This window comes from Onychomys torridus, chromosome 16 (assembly GCF_903995425.1).
Source record: "Onychomys torridus chromosome 16, mOncTor1.1, whole genome shotgun sequence".
In the NCBI taxonomy this organism is placed as follows: Eukaryota; Metazoa; Chordata; class Mammalia; order Rodentia; family Cricetidae; genus Onychomys; species Onychomys torridus.
In genome coordinates, this window is record NC_050458.1 from 6,201,413 (window position 1) to 6,222,910 (window position 21,498).

The window sequence follows — 21,498 nt, forward strand, 5'->3', positions numbered from 1 at the left end:
TTTTGCTAGGGAAGCGCTCTACCACTGAGCTAAATCCCCAACCCTACTCTTAATCAGAAACTATTTAAATTGTATTGGTAGGGGCAAACCTAGGGAAAATTTGCCTCTTTCTCTTCTCTTTTGAAGGGAGTAACTCAGATTGATAATGACCTGAAATCTCGAGCGTCTGCATACAACAACCTGAAAGGAAACCTTCAGAATTTGGAGCGAAAGAATGCGTAAGCTCTCAAGTCTTTGTGGATGCTAAGTGTGCGGGAGTGCGGGGCACTTGGGGGTTTAGAAGGTTCCAGTCAGTGCTATGTCTATAATCAGTGATTGTAGGAGCTGGAGAGCATGCTGGCTGCTCTTGCAGAGGGCCTGAGGTGCTTGTCTGTAACTTCATTTCTGGGTATCTGGTGCCCTCTCCTAACCTGCAGGCTCCTATACACACGGCATACACAAGGATACTTTTTAATAATTTTTAAAAATTTTTCATGGAGGAAGTTCACTAATTTTACAGAATTTGAGCAATTCAGAACAGATGTGAAGCTGATTCATTAAACTTTCTCATAAATTTACTTGCCACCTGGATGCTGGCTTATTTCCTTATCTATTTGATATCTCACTGAAGATGGTGTAAAATTATTTTAAATCAAATCAATTATTGCCATTTGATCACCTGCCACTTAAAAGATGTGTATATAATAACCTGTTTATGCTGTAATGGTTATTTCTGCTTTCTCTTTTCCAGGTGTAGATTTTAGAAGCAGTGCAACCGTATTGGTTGACCTCCTTGTAGTGTTACTGCAAGTGTAGTTGGGGGGCTGTTTTGTCGGTTCTGGGGGAGGGGCATACAAGTGAAGTTTTTCATTTCAGTTTTTATTTTAAATGTATGTGAGTGTGGTGTTTGAGTGAATGGTGCAACGCACCTTTGCGTGTACATGTGGAAGACCGAGGAAGTCATCAGGTCCTCTCTTCTGTCACCCTCTTCGGGCCTCAGGTCATCCTGTCTCCACGCCCCTTAGTTCTTGGGTTATAGGTATGTGCATGATTGTGCACAGCTCCTTACACGGATGCTGGTGTCTGAACTCAAGTCCACATGGTTGGTGCAGCAAGTGCTCTTAACCACTGAGCCAGCCATCTGTCTGGCCGCCAAGTGTAGTTTCAAGTGCAGAGCTGTTCAGAGTTGTATCATAGTCCAAGGAAAAAGCTGATGGTCTGTGGCACAAACAGGACAAGGCGTTTTCATTACTGGAAGACCAAATGAAAACTGATTTGAAAGTTGATTATTGTGTTAATTAACCAAAATTGTCTGGTATCACATGATATCTAGGGAAAGGGAGGAAAACAGAGGTTGTGCTTAGATGACATAATTTCATGATTGCTATGAAACAGACTGGTATCTGATGACTAGAACTTTCTCAGTCAAGGTATGTAATTATGAGAAGAGCTGAGTTACAGTAATTAAAATAAGCACAAAGTTAGACATTAGAGGGGAATTCTGGCAAACATTGACACTTCTTAAGTTGCAGGGGTAGGATACACCTGGCTAACTGTTGACTTCTTAAATAAAATTTTAAAAACTTTATTTTCTGTGTGTGACTGTTTTGCCTGCATTTATGTTTGTGCACCGGTGTGTGCCTGGTGTCCTTGGAGGTCAGAGGAAGGTGTCAGATCCCTTGCAGCTGAGCCTCCGCGTGGGTGTTGAACCCGGGTCCTCTGCAAGAACAAGTACTCTTAAGCACTGAGCCTTTATGACGTGTGTTCAGCCCCTTTCTTTCCTTTGCCATGGAAGTGTGCACTTCCCACCAGTGACTGTCCTCTCATTATCTTCAGGGGAAGTTTGCTGACTCGGAGCCTGGCGGAAATCGTGAAGAAAGATGACTTTGTTCTTGACTCAGAGTACCTGGTCACACTGCTGGTGGTGGTCCCCAAGTATGTCTGTTACCAAAGAGCCCCTAAAACTCAAGAACAAAACATTTGTTCACGTGGCACATACAATTTGGTTCATAATGTTGTAGTGGAGACATCAGTTATAAATTGGTAGGCTTGGCTGACTAAGAGATAAATAATTTTGTTATTCAACTTTCAAAAATACGTATTTCAGATTTTTCAAAATCAAGCCATTGAATTTGTTATTCTGAAAAATATTTGAACTTGAGCCCTGTAAGAATGAAGAATGTAGGCTGGAGAGATGGCTCAGCAGTTAAGAGCACTGGCTGTTCTTCCAGAGTTCCTGAGTTCAATTCCCAGGACCCACACGGTGGCTCACAACCATCTGTAATGAGATCTGGCTCCCTCTTCTGTATACATGATAAATAAATCTTTAAAAAAAAAAAAAAGAAGAAGAAGAAGAATGTGAGCTGGGCAGTGGTGGTGCACACCCTTAATCCTAGCACTTGAAGGCAGAGGCAGGCAGACCTCTGTGAGTTCTAGGCCAATCTGGGTCTATAGAGTGAGTTCCAGGACAACTAGAGCTACACAGAGAAACCTTGTCTCAAAAAACCAAAAGGAGAAAAGATGAAGACTGTGTTTTAAGGGCTGCATAGTCTTTATGGCTCTCCCAGCTGTCATAACTGCTCAGCTATACCATGTCCATTGGCTGTTAGCACTAAAGCCACAGTAATTCACAAATAAAATTTTGTTTACTAACACATTGGAACACATTATTTATTCAAAATTTGTATTTATCTTAGATATTATAGCTTACAGGAAAATAATCTTTTTTTCTCCTTTTTAAAATTATTATTATATTTGTGTTTTAATTTTACACATCAGCCATGGGTTCCCCTATCCTCCCCCTCCCGCCCCATCCCCACCTTTCTCCCAGCTCCTCCCCTCCATTCCCATCTCCTCCAGGGACAAGACTCCCCTGGGGATTCTTTAAACCTGGTGGATTCAGTACAGGCAGGTCCAGTCCCCTCCTTCCAGGCTGAGCAAAGTGTCCCTGTGTAAGCCCAAGGTTCCAAACAGCCAGCTCATGCACTAAGGACAGGTCCCGGCCCCACAGCCTGGATGTCTCCCAAACATTTCAAGCTATTCAATTGTCTCACTTATCCAGAGGGCCTGATCCAGCTGGGGGCTCCACAGCCTTTGGTTCATAATTCATGTGCTTCCATTTGTTTGGCTATTTGTCCCTGTGCTTTTTCCAATCTTGGTCTCAACAATCTTTGCCCATATTTTTTTTTTATTTAGCTTTCTTTAAAATTTGTGTTTAGAAAATTTCAGCTTTTGGAGACAGGAGCCCTGTAGGTCACTTTACATAATGAATTAGCCATGCTTACAAACACTTTATTGTAAATCATACATAGTTGTCCCTCCACGCCCCCAAAGCTGAGGCCTTTCCAAAAGCTGATGCACAATTACTGCCACTCGGTTCCTCCTACCTCCCGGGGAATGCCGTTTTCTGTACACAGAGTTTGATTCAGCCCTTTGTAATGACCACCAGTGGTAGTGATTTCCCATGGCCTCTTCTGTTTTTAAAATGAGGTATGGTTTTCAACCATGCATTTTAAGAACAGAGACTGTCCGGTGCTTCGCCACCTTAACCAGGCTCTCGGCTGAGCCTCTGTTGTGACAGTCATTAGCTCTGAGGGAGGCGGGCGGTCAGCACTTCCTGCTTCACTTGGTAGGTGAGGCATGTGCTCAGTGGGAGGCTGGGGCTTTGCTGCATATCTGTGATGTATTTTATTGGAGCCACATTTCCTGTCTATCCGTGGTTTCTCTTCCTGGGCATGGCAGAAGTAAGACTCATCCCCCATGCTTCCTGTGCCTTTTCTGCAGGCTGAACCACAACGACTGGGTTAAGCAGTATGAAACGCTGGCAGAGATGGTGGTCCCCAGGTCCAGCAAGTAAGTAAAAATCCAGCAATAGCCCTTTGTTCCCTTGAAGTCTTCCTGCAGCTTGTGGGATTAGGAGACCCTTGTGGTCTGTGTTTCCTTTGCAGTCAACCTGTAATTTTAGAGCGTCAGCTGACTTGGTAATTGTCATCTCTGTTATCATTTTATGTCTAGAAGGAACTGGGCGCAGCCAGTGTGACCCCTCATTTCTGTAGATGGAGAAGTTTGCGGAGAGTGAGATGAAGTTGTCTGCCCAGAGTCACACTCTGGCTGGGCAGGACTAGGACTCTCTCTGCCACACCTTGCTGCCTTCTGAAGCCTTGTCCATTGTGCACTTTGCCCACTAGGCACTGATGTCATTGACCTTACAAAGGAGTCACCAGGCAGCTCCTGGAAGGCTGTGTTGATCAGATCCATTGTCACTGGAGAGGAGAGTTGAGGCCAGATCTGTCTGTCCTGACAAAGCAACAGAATGCTTGCCTTTCTAGTAACGGTTGAGTTGCAAGTTGGGCGTGTATTGTCTGTCTGTCACTTAAGCAGTGCTGTGAAGTGTGGACCAGTTTAGGCAGCTCATTTCCTCATCGACGAGGACGCCGTGTTGAAGCTGTCTAATGCATGTGGATTTCAGTTCCCAGTGCCAAGCTCATGACCCAGGTTAGCAGCCAATGCCTGCCATTGTCTACCAGATGTTCTTGTAGAAGAAGGTCTGGAAGATAGTGAGGAAGTGAAGTTAGTAAGGTTAGGCCATGGAGTACTTCTTGTCTAGTTCATTGGGAGTTAGCTTAGTGTAATGGAAAATCATAGACTCTATTGAGGTTCTTCTCAACTTGCTCGGTGACCTGGGCAAGTCTTTGAACTTGTCTGGTTCTCATTTTCTCCTCTCAGATGACCTAAGTTAGGAGGTTACAGACGTGATAGCATATATAAAATACAGGGTTGTCCCATTGGCACTTGACAAGTGTTGATCCTCTGGGAGCTATAGCCTGAGCTCACTGTGACCCCTCCATCTGAGGTAATACCCTTCACTAAAACCAACTCTTTTTACATGGGAAGCTGAAGACATTGGTTGTGTCTTGGCACACATTCTCATCTGGACTGTTGTTCCTGACCAGTAATAACTTCTCAGTAGGGCATTTGAGCTCAGAGGTTGACATGGTATCTAGGAAGCGGGTACCTAGGAGAAGCGTGAAGGGTCAGTGCAGTGTCCTCCAGAGGTAGCCATGCAAAGGCAGGCTTCAGGGTTGGGTGTGGGTTCTGTGTAGGACAGGGAGTAGGCCCTAATTTGAAAGGAGGCCTTTTAAGTATACTATTTCAGAGAGTTAGATCTTTTGCTAATCACTTTAATAGTTTAAAGGAAGAAGAATTCAATTCAGGCAATACTTGTCCCAGTGGTGTTCTGGATCCCCAGCCCCACCTCAGTCAGGGTAAACATCCACTCCACCAGGTTCAAGTGTAAAGTGCACTTGGCATCACTGACTAATGTGGCTGTCTAAATGTCCATGGAGAACATAGAACCAGCTTAGCAGCACCAGGAGGAGCCTGCAGTTCACATGAACCGGCTAGGAGAGCTAGGCTTGGGGGCAGTGCTCTGACACTCACTGTTCAGGAAAGAGCAGGCTTGATGAAGATAGTTGTTCAGCTTACTGCTGACATTTTCCTTTTTGTGTGTGTGGTGTTGGGGGTCAAACCCAGAACTTGTCTCATGCTAGGTATGTGTTATCTATTCTGAACCTCATCTCAGCCTGGTAAGGCAGCCACTGTTTCTTTACTCAGATTAAGTCAGTTAAATATGGATGGTAACGAGACTAGAGAGGTGGCTCAGCAGTTAAGAGCATTGGTTCCCAGTACCAACATGGTAGTTCACAACCATCTGTAACTCCAGTTACAGGGGCTCTGACTCCCAATGGCACCAGGCACACACATGTGCACAGGTATATATGTAGGCAAACACTAGTACTCTTAAAAATAAATATTTAAAAAATATGGATAATATCATTTGACCAACCTTCCAACCAACTAACTGGCCTTCCTACCTACCTCCTTCCTTCCTTCCATTTTTATTGAGACAGGTTCTCATGTATCCTAGGCTGGCCCTGAACTCTTAATTTGCCTGCCTCTAACTGCTGAGGGCTGGTACGATAGGCCAGTTTCACCACGCAAGCTTGACACATTTTGTTTTGTTTTGTTTTGTTTTGTTTTGTTTTTTCGAGACATGGTTTCTCTGTGTAGCTTTGCGCCTTTTCCTGGAACTCACTTGGTAGCCCAGGCTGGCCTCGAACTTCCAGAGATCCACCTGGCTCTGCCTCCCAAGTGCTGGGGTTAAAGGCGTGTACCACCACTGCCCGGCTTGACACTTTTTGTTTCTGTCATAAATGTCCTTTGTTTTGCCTTTGTGCCAGATTTTATTACAATTTCTTTGTTGTTGTTTTGTTTTTAATTTTTAAAAACTTAAATGAAGATATATCAGGAAATAACTCAGTCCTGTTCTCAGCAACCGTGGTGACTGAGTTCTGGCAGGGTCTGTTGGAGGACGTCACTGGGCTCATCTCGGCCTTGCTCCTTCTGTAGGCCGTGTGGCTCACTCCTTGAGCTTCATAGACATCTCACATCGTCTCGCACTGAGTTGGTCTTTTGTTGTTGTTGGAGCTGAGGACCGAACCCAGGGTCTTGCGCTTGCTAGGCAAGCGCTCTACCACTGAGCTAAATCCCCAGTCCCAGTCCTTTTTTAAAAAAGACTTGCTATATCAATGATGAGTCTTGGGAGTAATGAATGAAAGATGATTTTTCCCCCCAAGACAGAGTTTCTTTATGTAGTCCTGGCTGTCCTGGATCTCGCTCTGTAGACCAGGCTGGCCTCGAACTTACAGAGATTCACCTGCCTCGGCTTCCCGAGTGCTGGGATTAAAGATATGCTCCATGAAAGATGAATTTTGAAGTAGAAGAAAAAACTTTAAAATACTGTCCTCGGAAAAATGCCGTAATGAAACATAATACTGTGTATTTTAACTTTTAAAATAAAAATGCTGCCCTCAAACCTGAATGTGGGAAGGGTGTGTGTGTGTGTGTGTGTGTGTGTGTATGTGTGTGTGTGTGTGTGTGTGTGTGTGTGTGTGTGTGTATGTGTGTATGTGTGTGTGTGTATGTGTGTGTGTGTGTGTGTATGTGTGTGTGTGTATGTGTGTGTGTGTGTGTGTGTGTGTACACACAGTGGGGTCGGTTTGCTCTTCCCACCTTGTCGGCTCCAGGTCATCAGGCTTTGACAGCTGGTCTTCTCACCTTCGTTGTCAGTGCACAGAGCCTCGCTGTTTAATAATTAAAGTTTCCAAATGTTAGATGATAGAGGCCTGCTGCATATAGGAAGTGTGTAGATGTGTGTGAAGCTGTAGCTGGGGGGGTTGGTGTAGATGTGTGTGAAGCTGTAGCTGGGGGGGTTGGTGTAGATGTGTGTGAAGCTATTGTGGGGGAGGTTGGTGTAGATGTGTGTGAAGCTGTTGGGGGGGGTTGGTGTAGATGTGTGTGAAGCTGTAGCTGGGGGGGTTGGTGTAGATGTGTGTGAAACTGTAGCGGGGGCGGTTGGTGTAGATGTGTGTGAAGCTGTAGCAGGGGAGGTTGGTGTAGATGTGTGTGAAGCTGTTGGGGGGGGTTGGTGTAGATGTGTGTGAAGCTGTTGGGGGGGGTTGGTGTAGATGTGTGTGAAGCTGTAGCTGGGGAGGTTGGTGTAGATGTGTGTGAAGCTGTAGCTGGGGGGGTTGGTGTAGATGTGTGTGAAACTGTAGCGGGGGCGGTTGGTGTAGATGTGTGTGAAGCTGTAGCAGGGGAGGTTGGTGTAGATGTGTGTGAAGCTGTTGGGGGGGGTTGGTGTAGATGTGTGTGAAGCTGTTGGGGGGGTTGGTGTAGATGTGTGTGAAGCTGTAGCTGGGGAGGTTGGTGTAGATGTGTGTGAAACTGTAGCGGGGGAGGTTGGTGTAGATGTGTGTGAAGCTGTAGCAGGGGAGGTTGGAGTAGATGTGTGTGAAGCTGTTGGGGGGGGTCGGTGTAGATGTGTGTGAAGCTGTAGCTGGGGAGGGTTGGTGTAGATGTGTGTGAAGCTGTAGCTGGGGGGGGTTGGTGTAGATGTGTGTGAAGCTGTAGCTGGGGAGGTTGGTGTGGATGTGTGTGAAGCTGTAGCTGGGGAGGTTGGTGTAGATGTGTGTGAAGCTGTAGCTGGGGAGGTTGGTGTGGATGTGTGTGAAGCTGTTGGGGGGGTTGGTGTAGATGTGTGTGAAGCTGTAGCTGGGGAGGTTGGTGTAGATGTGTGTGAAGCTGTTGGGGGGGGTTGGTGTAGATGTGTGTGAAGCTGTAGCTGGGGAGGTTGGTGTAGATGTGTGTGAAGCTGTAGCTGGGGGGGTTGGTGTAGATGTGTGTGAAGCTGTAGCAGGGGCGGTTGGTGTAGATGGTGTGAAGCTGTAGCGGGGCGGTTGGTGCTGTCCTGAACCTCAACCTCTTGGCTGACACGCATGCTCAGGAGACTTGGCACTTCCCTTTCTGTCTCTTGGTGTTTGTTTGAGATAAGGTTTCACTATGTCACCCTGGCTGGTCTGGAACTCCTGAGTGCTGGGACCCAAGGTCTCTGCTTCTTAACTTGTCTGATTGGAGGCTGGGGAGGAGGGGTAGCTCAGTGGAAGAGCTCTTATCCAGCATGTGGGCAGCCCTGGGTTCAGTGACCTGCACCAGAAACTTAGAAAAGTCAGACTGGGTCAGCTCACTGGTTAACCTGTACCTTCCTCCTAGAAGTCACTCACAGGAGTCTCTGAGGATTGGTTTAGTAGGCTTGAGTGGTAGGATGTACATACAGATTGTCCTAGGCGTGTGCAGAATTCTCTTGTGTTCTGGATTAGGGTTGCCAGAGTGCTGTCTAAAGCAGGGGGAAGAACCAGATGGCCGGCTCAAGCCTTAGAGAGGCAAGGGATCAGGAAGGGCAGGAAGAGCCTGGGGCTCTAGAAAGTCTGCTTCCAGCAAGGGTCACTGAAATGTCCCAAGGCAGACCTAACAGTCAGTTCATCTATTTTCATGTAGTAATTGTTATGCTCATTGGGTTAAATTAAGCCTCCCGGCAGCCATAATTCTGGCTCACACTGTATCTGGAGAGAGTTCAAGTCCATATTTAACCAGGAAGAAATACTACTTAAACTGTCAGGGTGGCTCTGTGGCTAAGTTGCTGTCACTGGGCTTGATGACCTGAGTAGATCCCAGGACCTACATGGCAGAAAGAGTTGTCCTTTGACCTCCAGGAAAGCACCTAGTATACATGCCCCCCCCCACACACACACACTTAAAAATGAAGCATGATTTTTTTCCTTTTTGCTTGAGACTTGCACCTCACTCTGTAACCTTGGCACCTTGGCACGCAGCTGCCTGTAACTCCAGCTCAAAGGCATCCAACACTTTCCTTAGGCATATGCAAGTGAGGTGCGTTTGGATGTGCAGCATCCCCCCCCCCAATAAAAGTATTCTTAAAAAACTAAAACATAAACATAAAAAGAAAAACCCTTCACAAGGCAACTTCAGAAGGATGGATATTTGTTACCTTAAGTGTGGAGATGTTTTGTGGGTGTGCAACTGGCTTGCACACACTGAAGATGGAGAATTTGTGTATCACCTATACTTCAGAAACTGTTTTTCTTTTACAAAATGATAAATTAAACATTAGAAAATCCTCATGGTGTGAAGGGTAGAAGAGGCCCCACCCTCAGTGACATCACTCACCCTGGGCCTTGGCTGTTGAACATGCTGAATGTGGCTTTACAGCCCCTGTGCATGGGATTCTCTTCATGTGGAGTCAGTGGGTGCTTTTAAACGCTGATTCCCACTGTCTGCGTCACACAGCTCACCCTTCCCAACAGTGGCCTGCTCCAGGCATTACACTACACATCTCCGTGGCAGAGTTTCCTGGCACTCGTGTCTGGAAAGGTTTTTGTAGTGATGTCCATGGAGCTGTGGCTGGAAGTTATGAGCTCACTGACACTGTACAGCCTAAAAAGGAGCCTGACACACAGTAGTGTATTCATTCAGAGCTGTTGAGACTGTTGCTTGTGAAATTCTGATTAGGGATGTGATGGGGAAACGGGAATGAATACCTGGGGTATGAGGTGATGGCCGTGTGCAGCCAGGCCCTGGTGGCTGGCTGGATTGGACTGGAAAGAGGGATAGTCCATGAGACAAGAACAGACAGCTTGACCAACCAGCCTGATGTAGAAACTGAACAGCATGCCCCTTTGGTTTTGTTAGCTGGTGAGTGGAGGAGAGGGTGTTCGGGCATCCTAACCAGAGAGCATGCCAGACAGAGTGTCTTCCCTGATGGAGGCATGCAGGTGAAGAGTGAGCATGCTTCCAGTCCCTCCCTCCCCCATGTGAAATCCACAGTATGTCTAGAACTCACAGTGACTTCCCCCTCTAGTGTTCTTTCAGAGGACCAAGACAGTTACCTTTGTAACGTCACCTTGTTTAGAAAAGCTGTTGATGATTTCAGACACAAAGCCAGAGAAAACAAGTAAGTCTATCCCTCTCATAAATGTATGCATATAATTTTAATCTGTTGCATTTGCTATATATGGTGTGGATAAATTTGTTTTCCTCCTCCAAATTTAGGTTCATAGTTCGTGACTTCCAGTATAACGAGGAGGAGATGAAGGCCGATAAAGAAGAAATGAACAGGCTGTCTACGGACAAGAAGAAGCAGTTTGTATGTGGTGTTCCTTAGCGCTGTCCGTGTCCAGGGGAAGCGAAGTAGTGTTGCCTGTCTTTGACTTGGAAACAGACAAAGCTCTGGTTTTCCATGCGAGAGTTGATCTTAGTTACTGTGCTCTGCCACTTCTTTTTTGAGACAGGATTCATCCCATAGTCCAGGCAGACCTCTCCGTGTGGCCCAGAGCTGTCTTGAGCTCTTGGGGATTCTGCCTCAGCTTCAGAGTGTTGGTGTTCTAGGCAGCCATCAGTTACCAGATCTCTCCTGTCACCAGTTCCCACAGCACTGGGGTTACAAAGATGTGTCCATGTCTGGCTTTTTTTTTTTTTTAAACCTGGATCCAGAGATCTGACCTCAGGTCCTTGTGTGTACACAGCAAATGTTCTTACCCCTGAGCCATGCCCTCCTTTTGCAATCTTCATTGGATTTTTTTTTTTTTTTTTTTTTTTTTTTTTTTTAGAGCTTACTTTGCTTTTGAGTCTTAGGGAAATGGAAAAATACATTCTGGAGATACTGAAAGCCCAGAAGTCTCAGAGAGAAACATTATGAAAAAACAATTTATAATTTGGTGCTAGAAAAATATAAGTATTGGGGCTGACGATGTAGCTCAGTAGGGTGCTTCACTGGCACATAAAAGCCACAGTGCCACACTGACAAAAACTGGTTGTGGTGGCACATGCCTGTAATCCCAGCACTGGAGGAAGAGGCAGGGGTATCAGGAAATTCAAGGTCATCCTTGGCTGCGTGAGAACTTGTCTCAAAAACAGATTAGAATATATATTGATGGGTAGATTCCCAAAAGCTCAGGGTTGTGTGAAGGAGGTGCCTCTGGAAGCACACCCCGAGTCCAATCCAGATGTTCTTCCGTCACCAGGGAACAGCCTGACACAGACACAGACATGGGTGCCGCTCACTGTCCCCCACCTGCTCCTGACACAGACACAGACATGGGTGCCGCTCACTGTCCCCCCACCTGCTTTGCCTTCTATCAAGCACGTGTTGTCAATGCTCTTGGCCACAGCAGCTCAAAGAGCAAACATTTTGGTCAGAATTTTTCACTGAATTGTATCCTCTTTGCCTGAATCAGTTGCTTGGTACATCCACATGGTCCTGTACATTATTACCTAACCTAAGTGCTAATGAGTCAGTAATGATGTCTTTATAGGTAGACAGGAGGGGTATTATTGTTTGACATCTTTCAAGAAGTTTTTAATTGTGCTCAACATTTAAGTTCAACAGGAGCTTGCATTGTCATAGAAACAGAAAAATGTACAACACGAGCACGTTTCAGGGCCTCAGGACAAGTCCTTGTTCACAGACTAGAACACTAGGAGCTAGGGCTGGGGAATGGCTGTGTTCCCAAGAAGCTTCAGGTTGAGTTCTCGTAAGTGCATTAGATATGCTGGGTGTTATGTTGTGTGTTCAAGCGTTTGTGCTACAGCTTTCAACCCAGTTTAGACTGCTTTCAAGAAGCCGTGCCTTCTGCTGTTTTTGAGCCCGGTTCACTGTAGAGTCTGTTGAGGGTACAGAGTACTGGCTCAGCCTTTCATTTAAGAGCAGGAAGGAAGGTAATAGGGTGTCCAGCATAATGTTTGAAACTTTGATAATGTGGCCAGATGTTTGACTTTCTGACTGCTGTTTGCAAACCAAATTTGTGGTAATTTTGTGTTTTTCTTTTTAAAGGGACCACTTGTGCGGTGGCTGAAAGTGAATTTCAGTGAGGCGTTTATTGCGTGGATTCATATAAAAGCATTGAGGGTTTTTGTCGAGTCGGTTTTAAGGTAAGACAGTTGAGAAAGTTGGAGCCGCAGAGCTCAGTGTCCCTCTTTCTCATGCAGTCCAGCCCTATGAAGAGGCAGAGACTGTCAGGGTCACACAAGCTTGTCCTCCAGCACCAGGTTCAGGAGAGGCTTCTTCCCTGCTTCACTCTGCCTCATGTGCTATGTAAGGAGAGTAGGTCTGTGCAGTCAGCGAGCTCATTGTGGAGGACACTGAATGTGCTCTGTGCTTGGCCAGTTACTCAACATGGCCACTTGTTTTGCTTGATACAGTCTCCTCTGGCTGACTTGGAACTCATTTGTAGCACAGGCTGGTTCACACTTTGATCTTCCTGCCTCAGCCTCCTGAGTTGCCTCCATGTGTGTGTGCCGTCATGCTTGTCCTACATGGCCTTTGATGCAGTCTGGAGATGTTGTGTGATATAGCACAACCTTTTATAGTAGAATCTGTAAAGCTTGTCATGAGAAAGGCCTGAACTCCACTAATCCAAAGTGCAGTTTGATAAATAGAGAACCAGTAACTCGGTCATTTACCATGGTGATCATGTGTCATAAACTATGAGTGAGTATGTGGGTCAGACATTTATAAGGCTGGAGGTGCAGGTGAGCTTGCTCCAGCTCTGCTGGAAACCCCAGGACTGCGCACAGGGATGGTTAACACTAAGCGAAAGAAACTTGGAGCTCCATTAAGGAGCACTACCATTAAAAAATTATTTATTTATTGTGTCTGAGTATTTTGTCTGAATGCATGTCTGTATACCACAGTGCCCGTGAAGTCCAGAAGAGGGCCTCAGGTGCTCTGGAGTTACAGACAGTTGTGAGCTGCCATGTGGGTGCTGGGACTTGAACTCAGGCCCCTCTGGAGGAGCAGTCGGTGCTCTCACCCCTGAGACATCATCGCTCTAGCTCCATGGGGTCACCATTGTTTTTGTGGTCCTCAGTTCACTCAGTATATCTGTGTGTGGCACATGATTTGTAATTAAGTGCAAAATTAACTACAAAATATTAACCAAGTTGGATGTGGTGTCGCACACTTAATCCCAGCGGGCAGGATGCAGAGGCAGGCAGGTCTCTGGGCTCAAGGCCAGCCTGGTTTGCACAGTGACCTTGTCTTTAAAAAAAAAAAAAAAAAAAAAAAAAAAAGCCAATGTTTGTTTTAAATGAAGATTTTTTTTCAGATATTTTGCATGTATTTTGATGTACAGTGTAGATTTTAAGATAACAATACCCTTTGAGCCTCTCACATGCTGCTCCTATTAGAAACCATTTAAAAACTTACCTGTAGCCATGCTTCTCATCCCTAAATTTTTAAAAATGTTTCAAGTAAGTATGGAAAGTCTCAATTTTTAATTACAAGCATACCTTCTAGCCCTATTTTATTTTTATGTACTGGCATATTCATAGATTACTGTGAAATTGAAAATTAATTACTAGTGATTGGCTTGCCTGATTTCCCATCTGCAGCTTAGGCCTCAGACTTAGCAAGCCCTTCCTAGCCTCCTCAGCGCTGAGACCACAGGGTGAGGCACCGCCCCTGAAGTGGCTCAGTTTTCAGGACGGACTTCTGGTGGACACAGAGGTTTGTGGGCATGCTGGTGTAACTTCTGTGGCTGGTGGCTGACTTGTAAAGGGAGTATTTAACACGAGACATGCGTGTCCATGAAGAGCCTTTCAGAGAAGCAGGAGGATGTTTGCTCTGAAAAGAAAATGTCTGTGTGTGCGCACTTGTGCTACCCAACTGGTTCTGCTGCTTTTTAAGGTATGGCTTGCCGGTGAACTTCCAAGCGATGCTCCTTCAACCTAACAAGAAAACAGTGAAGAAACTACGGGAAGTTTTACATGAACTGTACAAGCACCTCGACAGCAGTGCGGCTGCTATCATCGATGTGAGTACCTGTAGGCTCAGGAGATGGGGGAGCTGCTGTCTGAGTATTGGTAGGAAAGGGTAGCAGGCGGCCATGACCCGGGCATGTCTTCCCTGAGTGGCTCTCTAGGTAAACTCAGCGAGAACTTTCTTTGTTCATATACTAGATGTGGCTGTTCTTGGTGTTCTAGCAGCCCATCGTTTATCTTGCTGTGTATTAGATGTTTAAGCTGCAGATGTTCAGAGACACCCAGTACTTCCCGTCGTTCTTAAACAATATAGATTGCAGAGAAAATAGGAAGTTATTTTAATTTTGTCTGGTAGAAATAATGGAGTCAATAGATTAGCAATTTATGTTTTTATTTATTTGGGGAGGATACGCACATGCTGTGTGTGTTTGTGTGTGTGTAACTTCCCTCCACCATGTGGGTGGGTCCCAGGGTTCAAACTCAGGTCATCAGGAGGCTTGGCAGCTAGTACCTTTACTCCCTGGAGTCTCTGGCTCAGATGAACAATTTAGAGTTTTATATTTATGTGTGTTTTGCCTGCATATATTTCTGTATATCAGTGAGTGCCTGACACCAGGGAGGCCAGGAGAGGGAGGCAGATCCCTAGTTCAGCAGAGTTGGGAACAGTGTGTGGTGCTCAGAGTTGAACCCAGTTCCTCTGGAGGAAGAGCCAGTGTTCTTCATGCCCAGTCATTAGCTTTTAACCAGAACACCACAAACAGTGTGTATAGTTTTGTTGTTACACCATATTAGTGGGCTTTTATTTTGCAGTTTAAATTTCCCATAGCTTGCTGTTTTTCACTTTAGTTGAAGATGGTAGTATCTCATGCATATACCAGAATAATGAAAAATTAGTTTTTTTGGAAGAGAAAATGCAGTAAATGACTTGCTATCTTTTCATAAAATCCTGGAGAAAATAAGAACCCTAAGTTTTTGGTACAGTAAATTTTCTCTCAGTAAATTCTTACAAGGTGTAAGAATCTTTAAAACCTCACTTGGTTTATTTGGATACTACATTTTGTAAGCCTTATCCCCTAAACCCAAGATTTAAAAAGTTAACTTTCGCAGTTTTACACAGTAAAACACAGGAAGGTCACGGATCAGTTTCCAGCATTGGAGCTTAGTCTGACCTTCCTGCTGGCTGTGTGACTCAGCGTGACTCAGCAGCCTCAGGGTCTGCCCACACTTGAAGCAAAGTGAGTGCCTGGTCAGATTAAGTTAGTATAAATGCATAACTTCAGCCCCGATGAGGTGTCCATAAGAGGTCCTGTAAGTACCTAACTGCGTTTGTGGTCTCTCCATAGGCTCCTATGGACATTCCTGGCCTAAACCTGAGTCAGCAAGAATACTACCCCTATGTGTATTACAAGATTGATTGCAACTTGCTGGAATTCAAGTAAAAATGAGCTGCTCCTAGACAGTCCTCTTCTTGTGTTGGTGTGTGCACACAGGATTAATCCTCGTAACTCTCATGCCCTCTGCTTGCTCCTCACCCTTTCTCAAGGTGGATCTTCTCATGTGGTCCATATCTCAACATTTGCTTTTTAAAGGGAAAAAAATATATATATATATATTGTTTCTTTTTATTGATCAGGTCTGTAAATGTGTACTGAAAAAAATCAGAGTTTATTTATAAATAGAATAGTTTATTTAAAGAGGTATTTTCCTCCTTGATATCATGGTATGCATAATTCTGTGTGTTACTATGTGCACAGCCTTGTTTACAGGAGAATGGTGTAAACATACCGTTTTGTTCACTGTATTTAGTAGACATAACTGTTCACTAGTTACTAAGTCGTGATGTAGAGCAATGTGACAACATTCAGGTGTGCACTTCTAATTTTCCCAACACTATCTGTCTGTCAGCACCGTTGACATCCACAGGACTGAATAAAAGAACCTGTGCACAGTGTGCTGCGTGTGTGACTTGAGGATTTCCCTGCAGTGCACAGTGTGCTGTGTGTGTGACTTGAGGATTTCCCTGCAGTGCGGGCTCAGTGAAGGTACAGTCTAACACGGTGGGCTGCTTTCATTCAGGACTCCACTACTGCCAAGCTGTGAGCATTTGTGTCTGACTTGCATATGATTTAATTGTGCCAAATTGAGGTCAGAGCACAAATCTGAAGGTTATTTTTCCAACACATGGTGATATTTATATTTGGACACTGGACGCTTAGTTCTTCTTAAATAAAAAGTGGGGCCAGAATAAAGTGTAGCAAAACTATGCAGCATTGGTCATTTGTTTTGTCTAAGTCTTTGTTTCCTAACATCCGTACTTATAAAGGCCTCACTGTGATTTCATCATTCTTACATTGTCTGAAGATAGCCGTTATTGGCCTTTCAAATTCCTGAAAAGAATGACTTGGCTAAAATCTAGAAAGCACGCTGAGAGTAGGACTTTGTGGTAATCCTGTACTCAGTGGACACACAGCTTTGCAAGTGGGAGAACTAGTCTGCACTGTTCTATCCCTTTTAGAAAATTAGTCTTCGAGATCTTTGCTACTTGGGGTTTTGTATTTTTGTTTTGTAAGTAGTTACTGACTCCAGACATACAATGTCTACAAAGTAGGAAATGTGAGAGATACCCCTGTCCCTCTCTTTCGACCCTCGGGAAGTCTGTGCCTTTTTCTATCTGTCTGTCTATCTCTCCTCCCTCCCTCCCTCCCTCCCTCCCTCCGTCTCCACCCCTCACTTTGAGCTGGTTTGAATGAAGCAGGGATGATACTGCCCACTCCTGTCACTTGCTGTCTGGATTAGTGGTTTATCCAAGGTCACATTGTGAGACTTGAGCTCCTCACTCTTCCTGATCATGCAGTTCTACCAAGTGTCCGTCACAGAAGTCAGTGCTGCGTGTTCAGGGTATTCAAAGTGTTGCACTTTTACTTTTGACACGTCCTTGTGAACATACGTCTGTGTGCACTTGGAATAGTACGGTCTCTAAACATTTTGACACATGCTGCCAAATGAGTGTCAGCGCTCCGCTCTGAATTCCAGACATGTTAGGAATGCGGATGTGGTTGTTGTGGAGTCAGTCTTGCTGTGTAGCCTCAAGCTGGGATCAAAGGCATGGCCATGACACCCGGTAGGGATGCAGTTTTATTTTTTGTTTTCCTGTAGACAAGAGGAAACTGAAAAGCTTTCATTTCAATGTTAGAAATTTCTCTGAGTTTTTCTTTCTTACTTTGCAAGTGTTCTTTGAACCTTAGTATCTGAGGGATGTGGATAGTCTCTACTGTAAGGAAGTGTGTTCAGTTAGTGACTGGTAGGCCACACGATGGCTTGACGGTTGTGTCTGGGTAGGGACTGTGCTCTGGTGTTAATCATTATGTGTTTGAAGCTCTGGGACTTTACTGCCCCTTCGGTTGTTAAGTGTATAAAGTCAGTCCCCAGCTCTGCTCCTCATGAGCTCTCCACCCCAGGCCAGCCCCAGCAGAGGTGATAAAGGCTGTCATGAGTAACTGACCCACATGCAAGAGGGTGCCAAGTGTTGCCTGGAGAGAGCTTAACACGCATTTTCTTAGGGCTGGGAGCTGCTTCACTGTGACTGATAGGGGAACTTCGGGGCTCACATGGATGGGAGTCTGCAGGTTAGAAATGCCTACAAGTAGGGTTAGAGTCTGTCGGGAGCAGTCTTAGAGCTGCTGCAGTGTCTGTCATGGAGTTCAGCCTGTGTGCTGTGTTATAGTGTTGATGGTGGCCGCCACTGTGGGAAGGTGCTCCTGCTTGCTTGCCTTCCCAAGGGGTCTCCTGGGTGCCCTCCTGTGTGAAGCCTAGGCAATTGTGAGATGTCTGGAACACTTGGAGACCATTCATACCTGTTGCTTCAGCCTTTCTCTGTGGTGATGGGAGGACTGGTCGGCCCTGTTTCACAAAGAAGTTAAAAGTCAAAATATGTCTTTATATATGTGTGTGTGTATGTGTTCATTGATTGATTGATTGATTGATTGATTGTGTGGTCCTGGGGACTAGAACCCAGGGCCTGACACGTGCTAGGCAATCATCCCACCACTGAGCTACGTTCCCCAGTCCTAACAACTTGGAAGTGACTCAAATGACAAGCTTTGAGTCGGAGTCATATTTGAACCTAACATTTGTGATCGCTGAGATTCCCCACCAGTACCTGTCGGTAGAGATTAAGTGGGTTTGGAAGACGGACACCCAAGTACTAGATTGTGTTGGTGTCTGGCAGGGCCGAGAGCAGGTCTTGGATGGTGGGTTGTGCTGTGTTTAGCTGATGCATGCTAACTGGAATAACCTACAGCACCAGCCCGGAGGTTGTTTCCCTATGCAAGCCTGCTGAAGCTGCTCCTAAACGAGCCTCTATGGACCGTGTCCTGAGTGGATTTTGGAGTGAGCACACATCAAGTAGTATCTTCAGAGATAGACTTTGTGGACATTGACTCAGCAGTGTGAACACCTCTGCCTGCTCTCTTTCTTTTCTTTTCTTCTTGTTTGGTTGGTTTGGGTTTTTCCAGACAGGGTTTCTCTGTGCAGCCCTGGATGTCCTGGAACCCACTCTGTAGACCAGGCTGGCCTCGAACTCACAGAGATCCACCTGCCTCTGCCTCCCAAGTGCTGGGATTAAAGGCGTTTGCCATCACCACCCAGCCTGCCTACTCTCTAAATTATACTCTCAGACAGTGGAAATGAAATAGAAATTATTGTAGCTCTGAGAGTTTACTATGGTCTTCCTTTTCATTTTAAGAAAATGTGCACAAGGTGAAAAACCACGTGTAGAAATATTACAGACTGCTTACAGTGAAGACCTTTGCTGCCTTTGGAACAATATAGGGTTATTGTCTTATTAACATCAGTAAAAGAAGAAATCGCTTCTCAGTTTCTTAATTAAAATCAAATGCAGTAAATCAGTGAAAGATAGTTTGCTGTGGGAAGTCTGTAACAGTATTGTGTTCTGTGGAAAATGTTACAGTTTAGAGATAAGCGCTCAATTAAAAATTAATTACTGCCTGGTGTGATGGTGTACACCTTTAATCCTATCACTCAGGGGTCGCAGCCCCATCTTGTCTGACCCACAAAGCCTTCTGAGCGCCCTGCCTCCTCAGGCTGGTCTGCATACAGATGGTGTTGTGTACAAGGCTTCAGTGTATCAAACAGTGAATCAAACCACACTTTATCTTTCCGTTGAGAACCTGTTGCCATGACTGATCCATATGTTTATGAAATGTAAAGAAAGTAAGATGTGGAAAGAATGAATGGTTTGTATGAGAAAACCATAGAAGGGAGAAAGTGGAAGGAGACGCTGTCAATGAAGGAATAATTACAGCTCCACCTGGAGCTTGGAGGTGGTCATGTGATCAGGAGAAGAGAAGTGTCGAGACTATCATCTAAAGATTTCATCATCTTTTGCTGGTAACTAGGTACGTGGTTGACCTCAGCGGATAAGCTGTGGCAACTTTCTTTAAAGGGGACTTACTCTGCTCCCATGGTTCCTTTCCCCTTGACACAGACCCCCCCCCCCTGTTTCACAGGCACCCATTTTATATTCGGATTGACTCTCAGTGGAGGTCTATACAGAGTTTCTGTTTATTCAAAGCACAGAGTCCTTTCTGTTTCTGTAAAATTATGACCATGCAGGGCTGTGTGCTGCCACAAGAGGGCACTCTAATGCTGCCGAAAAGTAAGCACGGTGCTTGTTGTCTGCCCAGGTGGTTGGTTCTGCAATGTGTGTGTGATTAAGGGAAGCTCACACTCAGCAGCATTCTGACTGGGGTATTTCATTAAACCATATTAATAGAAAAATTCTAAAAAACACTAAGCAATTCATTCTGTGACTTAATCCCGTGTGTGTGTGTGTGTGTGTGTGTGTGTGTGTGTGTGTGTGTCGAGCATATATCAAACCGTTGGCTGTAGTTACTGACCTGGTACTGGGAGCCCTGCATTGCTCCCAGCTCCTGTGGTCTGGAGTTGCAGACTGAACTTTGCGGAGAAAGCAGGGGTGTGCCAGGACTTGGTGCTCCTACAGTCAGGCCGTGCCCCCTGCCACCTCATGTCCTTCCACCATGTGAGCAATCCCTTTCAACTGTGAGCCGACATGAGCCTCCGTCCCCTAAGTTGATCTTCTCAGGTGTTTGATCACAAGAAGAAACAGTAACGCGGTGTCGTGTGCCTATCCAGAAAATTCAGCCTGTAGACCCTTCCTTTTTCAAATCCAACCACACAGTAGGCCTAGCTGAAGATAACATTGTCCAAAATATTTGTCTTTGATGATACTCTAGATGGTGTTGGTTTGTGTTGCCAGGTGAATGCCCATAGCCTTTGATCACTTGAAATGTCACTAACGTGGCAGGAATGGACATTTGACTTTTAATACAGTTAGTAACCCGTGGCTCGTGGCCATGCGGTGGCGACACCTGTTCTGAGCCCATGACCCCTGTGCTGCCACATAGCCTGTGTCCATTGGCCTCTTTTTCTTGATGTTCCTGTAACGGGAAGAGGCAGCCTCTCTCTGTGCCTTGAGTGCCAGATTGGATTGCTCAGCAGTCTGAGGAACAAGGAGAGGAAGGGGCTCTGAGTCACTGTTGATCGCCTTGGCTTGCCACTGCGTACGTTTTGTGCCTCCGTCCACGAGGCTACACAGTTGCTGAAAGACCAAATGCTGTTTCTGATGGGAACTATTGAATCAGCAGAATTGAAAACACAGCTGTGTGCTTCTGATGGGAGCCTAATTTCCTGTCAGTCGACGCCTACTTAGCATTTGTTTATGCAGGGCAGGCACCAGCTCTGGGAGACATCAAGAAGATGCTCAGCACAGGTCCCTGAACTACATTATTGGTCTACACTGATCGGATTTGCAGTTCACAGAATGCTGAGGTGTTAAGGCCTCTTCCAGGAAGCCCAGAGGCCCTCAGGAAGAGGTACTCTGTTAGGAAAGGGGTCATGTTGATCAGTGGTGTGCAGGTGAGGGTCTTACCACTTCCCAGCAGGTTGGGGGTTGCGGGGCCAAGAGCCATGCGTCTGCAGCCTGGGCTGCCGCCTGTCTTTGCTCTGGGTCTCCCCACTTTGTGCCATCTCTGCTGCCTGTGTGCCTTCTCCAGTGTGCGTGGCCACTGGGTCCCCATCTCTGCTTACCTCAAGTTAGTCCTCTTAGCTCTGAGGCAGGAGATGGCTGGTTGCTGTTGTGAATCATGAGGAGATCTTTTCCCACAGAGGCCTCTTGTTCAAACTGGATCTCTCTTTTCAACTTAGCTTCTCTGTGCTTCCTGGAAGCAGAATCTTTTGTTGTTGTTGTTGACTTTTCAAGACAGAGTTTCTCTGTGTAGCCCCTGGCTGTCCTGGAACTCACTT

At 45.7% G+C, this 21,498-nt stretch overlaps 1 protein-coding gene across 3 annotated transcripts in view; it reads left to right on the forward strand.

The window, feature by feature from the left end:
• Positions 1–15,742, forward strand: part of Atp6v1c1 (ATPase H+ transporting V1 subunit C1) — a 36,849-nt gene extending 21,107 nt beyond the window's left edge. For all 3 annotated transcript variants that reach the window (XM_036207665.1, XM_036207664.1, XM_036207666.1), the window contains exons 6-13: positions 127–218; positions 1,816–1,914; positions 3,763–3,831; positions 10,256–10,348; positions 10,447–10,540; positions 12,227–12,324; positions 14,081–14,207; positions 15,498–15,742. In XM_036207665.1, coding sequence (XP_036063558.1) covers positions 127–218; positions 1,816–1,914; positions 3,763–3,831; positions 10,256–10,348; positions 10,447–10,540; positions 12,227–12,324; positions 14,081–14,207; positions 15,498–15,593 — 768 coding nt within the window. In that variant the 3' untranslated portion in view covers positions 15,594–15,742. The remainder of the gene's footprint in view (positions 1–126; positions 219–1,815; positions 1,915–3,762; positions 3,832–10,255; positions 10,349–10,446; positions 10,541–12,226; positions 12,325–14,080; positions 14,208–15,497) is intronic.
• The last annotated feature ends 5,756 nt before the right edge of the window (positions 15,743–21,498 follow it).